Below are 16,191 nucleotides of genomic sequence, written 5' to 3' on the forward strand. Positions count from 1 at the left end.
CACAAATTTTTCATATAGTCATACATTTAGAGAAATCTAAGAAAAAAAAATTTAATTGTGCTTATAAGTCACTATGGTTTTTCCTGTTTGGGCAGTATTTTACATGCATTTCTGGTGAGAGCTGACCTGTAATTTTACTTGTAAACAACCAGGGCCAGCACAATATAAGAATATAAGTCTGGAAGCACAACTGCTGGTGCCTCTTTTTCTCTGCAATGGCCTCAAAGTTAGACTGATGGCTCTCCGGGCTTTTTGCCAACACTACACACCAGATTAAAATAGAAAGAAGGGAAATAGACAACCTGGGGTCCAAAATTTAATTCTGACCTTATGTATAAGCTCTATGGGAGGCTTGGGCAAAGTAGGATGCTAATCTACCATATAAGGGGGGACAGCACAAGAAAACTAGTAAAAATCTAACCAGAAAAATGTCTTTTCTATCGTGTGCACATTTTGGTATTTTGAAACCATCGATCTTGAAAAATAATCAAATCTTCATGTATAAACATTATGTTATTCTCAGAAAGTAATATTTAATGTACAATGTAGTTACATGTTCACAGCCCACTTTCTTTCAGCATGAGATAAACTATATTTTTTATGGCTTTAACCCACTTTATTCAAACCATAGGCTTTTCTATTTCATAGACTTGTGGGTTTATGGATCTCATTAACTATGAAATATGGATAGCATATTAGAAAGCAGATTTGAAAGTTGAAGGCTGAAAAGCTCTCTTCATTCCATCCGAATGGGCTCTATTTATATTTTCTCTCGTATTTCATAGTGGAGGTTAAGTATTCTGCTAAAACATATTTGCTAATGGACTTCTCTACAGAAAGAGAGAATTTTTTTATCAGATTAGTGTCCTTCACAGAACTGTTTACAAGAAATAAACTTTTTGTTTAATTTAAGTAATACTATAATGTTAAGTCCAAAACAGCAAATGAGAAAATATCTTCATAAAATTTTGCAGATGCTGACTAATTTTGCTGTAACTTCCTTGGAAGCTTTGTGATTAACCTGTTTTCTTTTAACTTTTCAATGGAAAATAACAAGTATGGTAAACAGATTAAACTCTATTCATGATTTTTCATTAGAAACTCCATTTATTAATCAACTACATGTTAGTGTAATTCATTGCACTTGGATCCTTTGATTAAAAAAAAAATCTGGAAATTAAGCGTTAAATACCCATTGATATGTTATTCACTAACTATTAAAATAACTCTATTGAGCATAACTCAATTTTGTGAAATGACTGAATAAACAGAGTAATGAGTAAAAACGGTTTAAACTATTCTGAGTTGGGATTTTGAAAATTAGATGCTTGAATGGTAATTCTCAGAAAGCTTGATTTATTGATCATTATTCTTAGAATATTTGTGTAAGACATTCTATTTATTTAGTCTCTTGCCCTTTCAATAGAGAATTCCCAAGATATATATTAAGTTCTCTATTCTTGATACAGCTTGACAAGACACAGATACACATACAACTGAGAAACAGCAACTTTTTTCCACAGGGAAATTCAGGTCATCAAAACACAGGAAAAGAGGTTAATTTGAAGGCTACGAGGGAAAGTTTTGAAACTATTACTTATGTATTCACAGCCTCAGAAGAGAAAGAAACCAAAATCTTTCCTCACTATTCCCTTCAGGAGGATTTATTCTGGCACAAATTATTATCAAAGGCACTACCGTGAATTTTGATAGAATAAGACAAGGAGCTTATCTACAAAGAGGCCTGATACAAAAAATTTCAGCTACATTATATGAACCTTGTGTTGGTTTCTAGCACAGCAGAAGGCATTGTGGGACAGTGCATGTAGTGCTTATATAAGCAGCAGAGTGACATAACTTTGGAAAGGACTTGCCAATGGCATGCAGAAGTCAATTCCAACATTCTGTCTGCTTCATAAAGTGATACCTGACCAGTGTAAGACCAGCTTCAAACTTCATGCACTTCTGTGTGCAGCTGATCTGCCATAAGCTTTGTGGGTAAGTAACAAAATTTTGTGAAAACTTTCAGTCAGCACAATGCTGATAAGTAGCATACATTGATTAATTTAATGTGTTTGGATGAGGATTTATATTTTCGAAGAGCCACAAACACAGATGAATCACACAAAGACCTCTAATTCGACCAGAATAAACTTCGAAGCACTTTAGAAACTTATGTAACAATCCCTGTAAGTGCATCTATAAACAAATTGTTTCAACACTTCCTGCTTGGGCTTGATTTCCTTTATGCTGCTGCTGAACGACTGCACACTTGATGAAGTACTGATCCTCCCAATGTTGACTGCAACACTATGTGCAGTAATGTATCTGACAGAAATAAATCCTACATTTCTGCTGTATTCCATATTGCCTTCACTCCATTGCTTCCTTTTCTTGTTACACAGGCAGCTACAAATCAAATTTGTGATGAGTTTGAAGAAACTAATAGGAGCCTGGACTTCATCTGTTATAAGGAATCAAATAATGGAACTGGAATCACATTGGTTTTGTTATTTTGGTACTTGTGCACTAGAAACAAATGGATAGTAACAGGAGCATTACCTTGAGATCAATAAAAAGTAATTTCAAAATTCTCTCATGGACTGTTCAAAGAAATAAGGAATTTACTGGAAATACAAGTTAGATTTACAGAAAGAAGATATGTTAAGGTTCTAACCATTTCTAACCATTTCCCACTTACTTTTATGTAAACCCACAACTCAAATAGCAATTGACATGTGATTACAATTGACATTGATTACAATTTCAGGCTACAAAATTGAAATTAATCTATAGCATAATTTCATTTGGAGGAAGAACTGTTTAAATGGTTCTTCTGTAATAAACACTTAGGAATCTTCAATCCACATGTGGAAAGGCAGAAGATAAGAAAGGAAAAAACAGATTTTGCATGGATTATATAAAATATTTAAAAGAACTTCCAAACAGTTAAAGAATGGTATACTACAAACGGTTTTCACCACAGTGAGTCACATTAGGTAACTTCTTTCTGTTTAGGTTTGCATTGTTTATATTCTCCCTCAAGTAGTAATACCAAAATTTAACTTAATCTAGAGATTTTCATACAACCCGTGTCCAAAACCAAAATCCTCCTCGGTAAAAAAAATTAAGCAATACTGGAAGACAGGATTCACCATTACCAGTTTTTCATCAGATGGAAGTTTGGAAGCTAAAGAAGGAAGGAAGAAATCTGAGAATAATTTGCTCACTCTAGGACTGCAACCACCACAAAATGTCCCTCCCATTTTAATTTTTTGTGTGATTAGCAAATATAAGTATTCACACAAAATATAGCACGTGAAAAGCCTATATATTTACCCTGACCCTTAGCTCCTATATCTGTAAAAAAACTAATGCAGAATGATTTATCCCCAAAACATTTATCACAATGTTACCATGAGTATTTCATGCTCCACAGTTATTTCAGTCCATACCTGCAGGCCTGTCAGTTGGGCTGCTGACTTCCCTTTGAGGCAGAGAATGAGTGCCAGAAATGCATTTAAGTCCTCCAGAGAGAGGCTACTGACCTAAAACAGATGAAAAAATGACACATTATCTGAAGGCTCTGAAGAAGAGCTTTCTGAAAATTGAACCCTCTTGCTCAAGCACATCAAACTTGGAGGAGTCACCTCATGTAATGATGACCACCACGAATGCATAATCTAGGAAAACACACAGGGAACAAAATACTTTCTTTCACATCTTGAATAAAGTGCATATCCCAACACTTGTGTATAGTGCATACATATAAATTTTCATACTCCAAACAAAATGCCCACCCTTCATTTATTCCCTTTTCCACTTCCCTTGGAGTTTATTAATAACAGGAAATTTCTCCCTCTTTGTAACATCAAGTAAAAAAAACAAAACAAGATTAAAAAAAACCAAACAACTTTATTACCAAGACATAGGACCATCTCAATAAGCCACAGATATGATGACCATTAGGCATTTTAAAAAATGCTTACACATTTATCTGTTAGAAATTTCTAAAATATTCTAAAATATTTCAATTACTTATTTTAACCAAAATTTCAGGACTTATCAAAGCATATTTTACTTCTTTCATATTTTAAGGCTACATATGGAAGCAGGAAAAATTCAAAACAGAAATGTTCAAGCAGGGAAATGGAAATTACAAGTCTAGATTGATGTAACAGTTCACTTCTATCAGTAAACGGGGAATGGGCACTTCTTCTGCACCACTTCTTTGTGAAAAAGTGTTTCGAGATTTTGCAGAGGCACATGATCAGCTTAGAAGAAAGACAGCACCTTGAGAGCAGCTGGCATGATTCCATGATAGCACCAGTTGAGTTCTAATCCTTTCCTTCCTCTTATAAAACACTATGTACTATATAAGTGCACCAAGACCACACATCTGTTACAGCATTTGAGAATATACAGAGAGCTCCAAAGTGAGATCCATAAAGCATTACAATTCCTTGTCAATTGGAACTTGAGGAGAGGTTTCTCTTGCAAAATGGAGAAACGTGCATTCTGGGCAAACAGAACACTTAAGAGGCTGCCTAAAACTCTGCAGTGCCTTTCTTTTAACAGGATAAAAGTAATTCAACCACTATTCAGAATTTTTTTTTTTAATCAGACCCTACTGCTTGTCCCCATATAAAATACTTTCCCCTCCATGATGCTGTTAAATCTTGCATAAAGCACAAGAATGTGAAGGATATCAGAAACATTTTAAGCTTTCAAAATACTCCTTGGTATTCATTAACTCTACCTGTCTGCTAAGATCTGATAATGGATCTACTTTACCCTGTAATTCAAGTCAGGTGTCACCTTTGTGTAGATGGCAACAAGAGAGGTTTACTAAACATGCACATTTTATACACTGAAGTAACAGAAAAAGTGACTTTTATCTACAAAACAATTCTTAATGCTTGCACAATTTTGTCCTAAGAAAAGGAAATCAAAGATTCCTTGCAAGTACAACAGTAAGAAAACGGCCCTAACAGAGAAGATCAGCCAAAAATACTTATGAATGTAAAACCACTTATTTAGAGAAATATTTTATTCAATAATCAAACTTGGTGAATTATCACAGCTCCACAGTCAGCTTCAATCCAAAACTGTTAGAGATCGAAAGAGAAAATTCCCATTTGTCTGGAGGCTTCACTGTTTGATTTGAACTCATTCACTGCTTAGCCAACTTGAAGGATAGACCTAATATTTTGTATTTTTTTCACTATTTTTGTTCTTAATTTAGAGAATATTTGAAAGGTATCCTTGAAAATTTTTTTTTTCATATCAGCACTTTTTTTACATAGTTAAGGTTTGTTAACTTTTTTCTTACTTTGAAAAATCTGCATCTGAAACTTTCCTTAAATACTTGCACATACATTCTGAGGAAGCTAGATGAGTTGGTCAGTATGCTGGTTCCTGCAAAACCCTCATTTTTATCTTGGATTAAATTATAAGTAATGAAATTTTAAAAAAATGTATTTTCCCTCATATGAGCTGAGGGAAGACTTCAGGCCTGCTTCAAGGCAACTTACAATTTTCTGAACTTAAATAATTTCTGAGGAAACATTTCACCTTCCTTCTCTAATAAAAACTTAAGACTGAGCTGTAAAGACAAGAGTCTGAACACAGCTAGACAAGCCTTGTTTTCTCAGCTATAAAACAAATGGAAGCAATATGGCCAACTCAAAGCATGGCTACTGACACTCCTTCCTCTCAAACATCCCAAAAGAACAAACAGACAATATCAGAGAAATAACCAAAGTTTTAAATAACTCAGCAATGGAAAACATTTTACTCCAAATCAATTCCCCAGTCTGGCTACCGGGGTAGATTGCATCAGTGCAACTCCAAGGGCAGAAGACAATCAGGAAAGTGGGGCACTTCTAGAAAAACTGCCCATGAAACATCTTCCACCAAGCTGAGCCCTTTGTATGATCTCTCTGCTGTTACTCCTCTTGAAAGCAAGAGCTGTAAATCTGATTTAGTCTCTGTTTATAACAATGGCCATTGGATAGTAAGTTCTGAAAACCATTTTTCTATTTTATTAATATTCTGTGATCATGGTTCAGTAAATCCACAATTCTGTAGGTGTTTCATCCTGTTACTCCTCTTCTTAATCCCACTAAAGAAACACTTCTCTAATAATTATGGTATCATTCTATGAAAGGGTGCACAGAATAATTCAATAAATAAGTGAAATAGTGATAAATTAAACTGTATTTTCACATTCTAATAGGAAAAACACTTCAAGCATGTTAAAAGGTGCTGACTTGAAACTGCAAGGCATGAAATGATGTTTACTAAGTATTATCTTTGGAAAATTTTCATTTTGAATTCTGCTATACAAAAATTAAAGAAAAAAGTTACCTATATGGATCATTTGTGTAATACCCATATGTACTTCCTCAATATGTCATCTAAGATTGAGTAAACACATGAAGGGAAATGAAAGAAAGGAAAAATCAGGGAGAACTTGTTTTCATGTATCACACACCAGTACAAATTTGGTATTGAGGAAAATTGGAGTCTAAAAATGCAAAACAAAAGACAAAATGCAGTTCAGTTTAAGTACAAGTGAACCTGAGCTTATCAGATTAGATAAATGCATAATTTGCTCATCCTCAGAGAGGAAAATCTGCTTGTGAGATCTCCATTTGAAATGTGGCAAGTACAGACAATATATTAAATACCTAAGAGAAAAGTAAATAATGAAGCAATACTGTATTTAATCTTGTGTCCCTCTTTATTACAATTAAGGTAGTCTGCAGGCTGCCAAGTATTTGGAATTATAAGTGCTACCTAATGATCCCCTATTACTCAGAGTTTAATGAGAAGAGCCATACCCTCAATTCTGGCTTGAAAATAAGTAGACTGACAAGAAGGCATGAAAAAGTAGTGAGAGCTGACTAAATATTTATACTGTCTGTTTGCACAGTCTGCAATGTCACCTAAGGGAATGCCTTCTTTTGATGACACAAAGGAAACACAGAAGGAGCTGCTTTAATTTGCAAACAGGTCCCAAAGAGCAGGGGAAATCCCTGAGTTTATGCTCTCTATGCTAGACTGCTCGAGGGCTTTTGTCATGGGCATGTGAGAGTTATGATTAGCTACTAAAAACCTCAAGTATTTCTTGCACAGGATGGTGCACGTTAAGTGGAGTAATTAAAAATACTGTAATGCAGTATTATTATATTTGATCAGCTATGCCTACAGTAAGGATTAGGAGAAATGCCCAGCACAGGCTAGCAAAAACCAGTTTATTTGTCCTTTGCACTGATCAGGGCTGACAGCTGAGGAAAAAGCTACTATCCCTCTTACCTGCATCATAAGATAGGCCAGCAAGCAGCAGAATCCTGCAACAGGTGCTTCCAGAGCTTGGAGCTCTTCCATCTCATCTTGAAGGTGAAAGCATGCCAGAAATGTACTGTACCGCTGCTTCTCCACATCAGGCCCTTTGGCAAGCCACAGTGTTTTCAAATTAGGTGTTCCACCTACAAAAGAAATCCATTATTTTATTTTGGCAGCAGCAAGATAAAACATGTCTACCTCATTACAATCTGAAAGGAAATGACTGCTCTGGCAGGAAAGGAAATGAAATGCTCTTGGCACTTGCCAGGACCACAGAGTCAAAAATAAAATGTATTTGACAAAACTTGCATTTGAAAAAAAAATTAACCAAAAAAAAGGCCTGTAATTTAAACAAAATTTATTGAATACAGGCATGTTTTAGCAGAGTGGACTGAATCCAACCCTTACAATAACATATACAACCTTGAGACAGCAAGCATTTAACCTCTGCAAGGGCAAAGTTTGCCTGCAAGTGTGTCCTTTCCCTTGTGGATGCACAGCATTAAATGAAGCTCACTTTACCACAAAACAGTGATTCAGCAGAGAACCATCATGTGTGTTTTTCTCTCTCTCTGCTAGAGTTAACATATCAGGGGTCTCCAAAGGATGCTCTTACTGTCTCCCTCATGATCACCTATGCCATTTGGTGGTGAGCAGGCATTCTCCACAAGGCACTGTGTGGCTTTGACTCCTCTGCAGCACATTCCTGTTTGGGAACGAAAACCAAGGCGATCTGGTATTTTTCACTTCCTAGGCTACTGTATGAAACACTGTTGCAAGCACACACAAAAGAACTGTCATCAGTTATGAATAATGGATCTTTCCAGACTTTCTCTAGTATCATTCACGCTTGTCTCTGAATCTTTAATATTTACCCCATGCTGCCATCTCCCAGCTTGTGACACGTGTGGGCTGATGCAAAATTTGCTCCTCATTTAAATTACATTTAATCTGTTATCAAAATAAACACTAATGCACGTGAAATAACACAACAGCTAACTGGTTATGCCTGAGAATCTCAATAAAAGCCAGAATTGTACCATAAAGTACGGCTGCTTCTGTAGTTAAATAAAACGAGGTGTGAATTTTAAATGTGGACTAATTAAGCTACATTTGGTAACACCTCTTCCTTTTTTTTGTGACATGCAGCAGCTGCAGACCAGTTAGGAACACTTGGTGATAATAAATGGTTAAAGTGACAAGGTGTTGAAATCTACATAGATGATGTTTATTTAGCCAGGAAAGCCCATTAAACAAATGGTACTAATTCTTTGGAGAGTGGGAAACTAGAAGAAAAGTTAGTATTTTCTTTATCTCCCTGATGGATGTTTCCTTTACTATTTTTAAGACTAACTCTCCTGTCAAAAGTTTTAACCATAAAAAGAACTACTATCATATAATCTGTAAGTTTCTGACCATATTTCCAAGGGAAATGTAATATTAAGAAAAAAACCAAAGCAGTTGCTTCATTGAAGGTAGAAATGCACGTAAGAGATAACACAAATAGTGACAGTGAGTGGGAGTGAGACAGCACAGCAAGACTCACATTACTGGTTTTGATATTGGTAATTGCTGCCTTAAGAAAAAAAAAAGAAAGCAGAGACCGACTTTCAGGAAGAAAATACAATATAACGTGCACAAAATCAAAACAAAGCCAAATTTTCCTACCAAGCCTAAGCAACCCTGATGTGTGAGACAATCTGTACATGGGTAAACTCAAATAGTTTTGATGGTTTCTGCATATAAAGAGATACACCAAGAATCAGTTAAAAGGAAAGTTCTCTTTTGCATCCAGAGGCATACCTAAAAACAGAAATCCTTCTTTCTTAGGGTAGAACCATTAACTAGGTCAATATTCAAGATTGTAGATCTGTGTTGAGAGAGCTCAACAAAAAATTCAAGACATCTCTTCCATAAACAGTTTCTTATGCTTTCACAAACATCTGCTTACGCCTGGGAAAAAAAGGTACTGATAAATTATGAGTTATATACTCTGGGAAAGAAAACTTGATGCTGCCTCTTTTTGGAACAAATCAACAAAAGGCACTTTTTCTTCTGAAGGGTTCTCTTCTTCAAGTAATAAAATTTCATGTAATACCCAAGACTAATCCATTGTATCAAATGAAATATAAGTAAAACAAAGAAAAAAAATAACCTGAATTTTAATGACTGTCCCACCACTCATGCAGTCCACAGCAGATCTAAGATTCATCTACAGTAGACCCTTAAAATGTTCTCTGCTTTAGCTACACCCTCACTACATTACAGTAATTACAAAACATTTCTGAAATAGAAATTTACTTGGATAGGCAGGAGAAATATCTTATTTTCTGAACATGTCTATATATTTACTAAATTGACCCAAGAAACAACCAAAATTGAGTAACAAGAGGAAAATACACCAAGCATATTTGTATGTACCTAATTGAAACATCTTTACTATAAAGACTAATAATAATAAAGTTATCTGTTAAGGTTGTAGGAACCACTATTTCCCATGAATTACAAACATAATTACTCTCAATATACACAAAATTGTGTGAAAACCATATTCAGCACTATGTAAACTGCAGTCCTCAGGATCCTCAAGAAGAGGAGCTTTAAAAAGACCTCCACGGAGGTGAGATACTACTTGCCTAATAAAAAAAATAGACAACCCGCAAGTTAAAAAAAAAAAAGCACAGACAAATCACTTTTTACCCTTTTCCTTTATACTCACACATTTAATACCATTATCATATAGAAAGCAGCATGAGAAACAAAAGCACTTCAAGGGACTACATAAACATTTATTTCATCTGTTTGAATTTCAATAATCAATTTATGAATATGCAATACATGCAAAAGTTGTGGAATGCATTAATTCTATTATTTAATTTAACTCAATACTTAAACAAAGGTGATCTTCACATTTGTACCAACTTTAAACACAGCATTACTGTGTATACAGATATAAATGTATAATAGTAAACATTCATATATATTTGAAATAATGACTAGTGATATTTTATTTAATAACATCAGTAATAGAACTTTAATACTTCTTCATTTTTACATGCTCATGTAAATACTGAGCAATAAAAATAAGTTTATAAAAATATACTTGCTAGGAACACTCAATGGTAACTTCTTAACAACTGTGGCAAAAAAACTCAAATGCCAATTAAATCTGATCATTAAAGACAGAGACAGCATTTTGAACTTAAACATATTCATGACACATTCATGAAGGATGCAATGATTAGAATACTGAAAGTACATCCAAGCTCTGTGGTATGAAGCTACAGTATCCCATGCATTTTCTGAAATAAAATGAACAGCAGAATCTATACATTTCCAGCAAAGACTTTAGAACTAGAAACATTCTAGAAGGAAGGGACACAGGTAATGCAAGCAAGCACAGATACTAATTCAGAAGACTGTGTCTCAAAAAAAAATATAGATAATACATACTACATTTTAAATATATTTTATCATCTTACTTACCATCCTGCCTTTAGGACTGAATATTTTGTTTTTAAAAAAAGCTAACATTCAATCTATCACCTGCAATCTTCCCAGATGTGAGGCACTTCTGCTGTTTCATACACACACAAAACATTAGTAGGAATTCTACTTTTTTTTAAACCCAATGCAAAATTTATAGTATTTATCATTATTTTACACTACAGTTTAAAGTTCACAGTTTCTTTAGACTAAATCTAAATTAAACTGGAAATAGTAAGGATTTTCTATATATTCTCTCTACAACTCTAAAGTAGTTTTGATGATCAGGTTATCAGTTTTTTCAAAAAAGATAAATAGCCTTCCCAAATTAATTGCACTTTTGATGTTTCAAATAGGTTTTTGGTAAAATTTTTTCTTGTCTTTTTGACTAACCTGGTCTTGATTGACAGCCTTGAACTCTAACTTCCTAAAACAACTTTAAATTTAGCTCTAAATGTGATCCCTGTCTGAAAAATGTGATGTGCTGTTGAGAACCTTATTTGGTGAATTAGAAAGCCATGCTGTAGAAAATCAAAGATGCATGAGCGAATGTAAGGCATACAAATATGGACTGCAAAAATTTTAGAAAAATATTTGTCTGCTGAAGGAATGACAACAGAGCACTAAAAATAAACACTAAAAGTCCTCCTCCCATTTTTTAATAGTCTGCTTGAACAGCCTTTCATTACTGAGTTAGTAAAGATTGTATCTGAGAAGATTCTGGTTTTATAAACTCCACTTATGTGGTTGCTATAAACAAACACACTTAAAATCCTGTTTATTGTCAACATGAAGGTGGGTTCTATGTGTTGTATGTTATAGAGCTATAGAACCAGAGTACATGAGATTAAGTGAATTCCTCTCCAGAAAGGAAAGAACTATACTATCTGGGATGGAAAATTTTGCAACAGTAAATACAATATATTTGCCAGACAATTTGAAATGTAACTACATAGGTACGGTTTATACTTTGTTGAGTTTTGTTTCCTTGTTTTGCAGCATGTTCCCAGACCACTGTACGCTGAAATAAAACAGTTGCACAGGATGGACTGATCAATTTTTACTCTCCATATTCATATTCCATTTGGAAAATTTCACAGTAATTTCATGCTAAAGCCAATTAGATAATCACTCTCCTAATGTTGTGTCAGGACAGTGAAAGTACTGTATATGAAATGTATATCATTTGTACTTTATCTATATAACCTATTTCTTTCTGAATAGCCCTTTAAAAATTATTTTCAAAAGGCTCATATCTTAAAAGCATCTGGTTTTCCTTCATCTTTGAATCCAAATACTCTCATTAAATATATAAGTTTCAAATATGAATACCTAAAAAGAAAATTTACTATAAATTTACAAAGAAGTGCCTGCAGTTCAGCTTCTGAATTTGGATTTAGACCAGATCAGCACAAGGACTACTACAGAAGGCTCTGAATGCTGAAGGAAGATGTAATTACTCTACAGATGTTGTAGATAGTAACTTTTCTTAACAAGATATCAATGGTATCAGTGGAACAAATACATTCCACGTGAAAGACTAGAAAAACCTCTGAGCTGCTGATCTATTTGATAATAGATGACAGGGAGAGAGAGTTGTGAGAACAAGGATGATACAACTGTATGGACAAATGAACACTTAGAGCAATTTCCCCCCTGACATAACAAAATTGTTTACTTCCCATCCTAAACTTATACTGCATGATACAATTGTGTGTATGTATATATATACATAAATACATATATAAAATTATATATACAGTGCTCAATCTTTTGACTGAAATGTCTGATACTTCCTCATAAATGTAACACATTTCTCATAACTCTAATTTCACTAAGAGTGTTCAATAATGTTCCTTTTTACCAAAGGAAAGAAGATAAAAACCACAAAAAATATTTGAGGCTTAAGAGAGTAGAAACAGCTTCACAGAAACAGACAGCCCAATTTTGTTTTTTTTTTTTATTAAAAGCATGTATCTCAAAGCTGAATCCTATTATAATTACAAAGAGTAATTAAAAGCAACTACAAGTATGCAGCTCTTTAGCTCCTTATTCTCCACAGTCATCATGGATTCTATATCAAAGATATGATGGATTGTCCAACCTCATTTTAGTGAAGTGATTCAGTTTACATTTATACACATATATACGTTCATATACATTTTTATTCTACCTGCAACAGAAGGTTGTACAGGTTGTATCAGGTCTGGCTGCTTGAGAGGATTTCCAAAATAGACACACCACTCCTTTACCAAAGGATAGGTTCCACCTAGAAAAGATAGAATTGGATCAGAAAGTCAAATGCAAGTATTGACACTAGTGTAACAGCTGGAATCAGCTGTGATCAGGATTCTAAAGTAATAGAAGGCACTTCTTGATGACTTGTTTGCTCAGCTTTAGAAACAAAACAAGAAAAAATAGCTTTAGTATCTTTATGACAAATCATCAGAACAAATAAACAGAGTTTCAATTACGTACTATAAACATGAGTTTGGACTGGGGAGCTGCAACCAAAAATGTAAGTACAAGAGTCTGTGGAAAGCATTCTCAAACAGGCTTAGGCCTTCCCAGTCCAAGGCAGCTCAGGAAGCTCTGGAGGCATGTGGCATAGCTCAAGGTCTGCATGAGCTACCTCACTCTCTCACCACTGTCACACTGCCGCATTTCCAGGCAGTGCTTAATATGATTCACCTCCCAACTTGCCCTGACATTTCCTGTGCAAGGGTTCGAGCCAAAATATTCATAGGGAGGCCTTGATGGCTATTAGAAAGCTGACAGCAATGGAGTCGTCCCACCATTAGATGCAGAGCTTTTACAGCCCATTGTTCCAGATCTTTTATCTAGCATAAAGGAATTTTTTATACATAGTATCTCAAGTGGCTTTCCTAGTCCCTAACCTCAACCCTACTCAGCCCCTCTAAAGATGCCCCTTAAATTAAAAATTCCAGTATAGGAACTGTGCATCTAACTACTTGATGCTTAAAATACCACAAACAAACCAACCCTCAGAAAAAAAAAATCAAGTATTTAAGAATTTTTTAAATGCAGACTACCCAATTTACAATAGTAATCTCAAAATCATTCCAATGCAAGTCTTCATTAAAAAAACCGCAAACAACCCAAACAGCATAGAATCACTGTTACTATCAATGATGTTTTGCATTCTGTCCAGAGTTTTGCTTATAGTAGCCATGTCACAGTGCCCTAAATTTTCACTTTCTATAGTCTGGTAAACAGAATTAAAGAATTAAAAAATTAAAGATGTTTAGCTAGTCCTGGGCACATGGAGTACTGTTTCCAAATATTTTCTCTTTTTCCTTCCCTTGTCCCTTTCCAGATTCACAGAACTGCATCTCTAATTTCTTTCAGCTCTCTCCAGTACTGAAGCCACTATCCTTAAAAGTTCCTGTCTTTTATCACCAATTCCAATCTCCCTGAAATTTACTGCAAAAGTGTTTTAGATGTCGTGTTGTGACCCTAATCAAAAACTTCCCCTAGATTAAAACAAACCAAACAAATCTTCCCAATATTGTCCTTTCCTCATCCACCCAAAAAGGTTTTGTCACATAATTTCCTGGTCTCATGCATAGCTCATTGCTGGAAACAACTGTTGACATGAATGAAATGGTTGTGTGCTATGGTGCAAGGGCAGAAATTCCTCAGAGGTATTTCTAGTGTCAGGGGTAAGGGAAGGAAAAAAGAACAGGACAAAATCTGTTGTACAAGCCTGTTTCTTTCTTCCTTCTTTCCCCATGGGCCTGCAGCACAAATTCCCAATAAAGGTGAGGGACTGAAGAGCCAATACATGGAATATGAGGGGTAGTATTACACATGGCTTGCCATGCTTATCTGGTCAAAAACCGATTACATTAAAAATAAAACTAAAAATGCTTACACTAGAGAGAAAAAAGGCCTTAAACTGTACATTCCAGTAGCTGAATAGTCTCACATCTTGATTATAAATCATTGTCTATGATCATGCTACTTCATGATCAAAACTCTCCAATTAAATAACCCAAAGTCACTTTCAGAAACATTCTGACATTTTAGCATTTGGTTTTAAGATTTAGTGTGTGGATTACTCTGCTTTATTCAATTTATGCAGCTCACTCAGACTCAAAAATTTTAGCCCAGTTTCTTAAGGAGACAACCTAATACAATTAGGACATCTGTCTTATAATTAATTCATGGATGCACTGCTCTGTTTCAACTAAATCTGACAAAGGAGAAGTGATTTCAAATGGATTAAAGCCCTAAACATTTTGTGAAACTGGAGACTCAGCTGACAGAGGGATCCTATTAGGGCACCAGCTGAAAGAAAAGGCAGAAAAGTCAACTTACCTGTTGTACCCAAACAGACTGAATGGCAAATCAATACACAAATAGCTGTAGAAGAACTAGAGCTGAGAAAAAAAGATAGATGGGATTTGGGAAGGGCAGGAGGCAACAGGGAACATGCTTAGGAATCATATACTACAGGAGGGAGTTGTGAAGGACATGAGAAGAAGTTAAGATGGTATAATGAAGCATGAAAATAGAAAAACTGTGCTGGTTGGGAGCACTGCTCTTTATGAGTTCCACAACTCACAGAAAAACTTCTCAAAATGTGTCTTGATTCTAAATGCCAGTGAGAGATTATTTTTTACATCAACCATTGAACTCATGTACAGTAAAAAGAGAAGTCAGTAGGTAGTCTACAGTTTCATTTCTTTTACTATTTGTGAATGTAGGTACAGGACATAGCACCACATCAGCTGAGTACTTTTCATTACTGTAGTCCACTAGTAACAAATGTATATTACTGTTCACATAAACAGCCAAATAAATATAGCTGAAAGTGAGGTCTTGCAAACTGACAGCCCATTAACATACCAAGAACAAAATGGAGATATGATTACTAAATGTCAACCCTCTCCACATGGAAGTGTCTTGGGGAAAAAAACCACTAATTTTTCAAACATTTTCCCCACAATGCATATAAATAATATCACCAATGAAATGAAAAAAAATAGCAGTTTCTTTGTTTAAATAGATTCTGAATGCCAGTGAAAGCACTGCTTAGGTAGACTAAGGAAAGCTTCAATTATGTGCAAACCACGAGACAGCTGGAAAATGTTGTTATGTTGTTCCTCTGTACCTGCAACAATGCCAACTCTCCTGAGTGGTCACTGGTGATAACTGGCAAAAATTCTGCTAATGGACTGGTTTTGACAGTGTCAAAGCAAGGATCAGTCTGGCCCGCTAATGTTAGAACTGGGAGTGATGCCAGGACTTCGAGGAGCTGGCCACGAGCTCAGGCTAAATTACATAACCTCCTAATTGGCAATGGACATGCAGGTGGAGGTATTTCCATGG

The 16,191-nt window shown here is 35.1% G+C and overlaps 1 protein-coding gene across 2 annotated transcripts in view; it reads right to left on the reverse strand.

Moving 5' to 3' along the window:
* FAM120B (family with sequence similarity 120B) overlaps positions 1-16,191 on the reverse strand; it is an 87,232-nt gene that overhangs the window by 61,659 nt on the left and 9,382 nt on the right. For both annotated transcript variants that reach the window (XM_056487755.1, XM_056487754.1), the window contains exons 4-6: positions 13,010-13,105; positions 7,321-7,493; positions 3,456-3,548 (exon numbers count right to left, since the gene is read on the reverse strand). In XM_056487755.1, the coding sequence (XP_056343730.1) occupies positions 3,456-3,548; positions 7,321-7,493; positions 13,010-13,105 (362 nt within the window). The remainder of the gene's footprint in view (positions 1-3,455; positions 3,549-7,320; positions 7,494-13,009; positions 13,106-16,191) is intronic.

This window comes from Oenanthe melanoleuca, chromosome 3 (genome assembly GCF_029582105.1).
Source record: "Oenanthe melanoleuca isolate GR-GAL-2019-014 chromosome 3, OMel1.0, whole genome shotgun sequence".
Lineage (NCBI taxonomy): Eukaryota > Metazoa > Chordata > Aves > Passeriformes > Muscicapidae > Oenanthe > Oenanthe melanoleuca.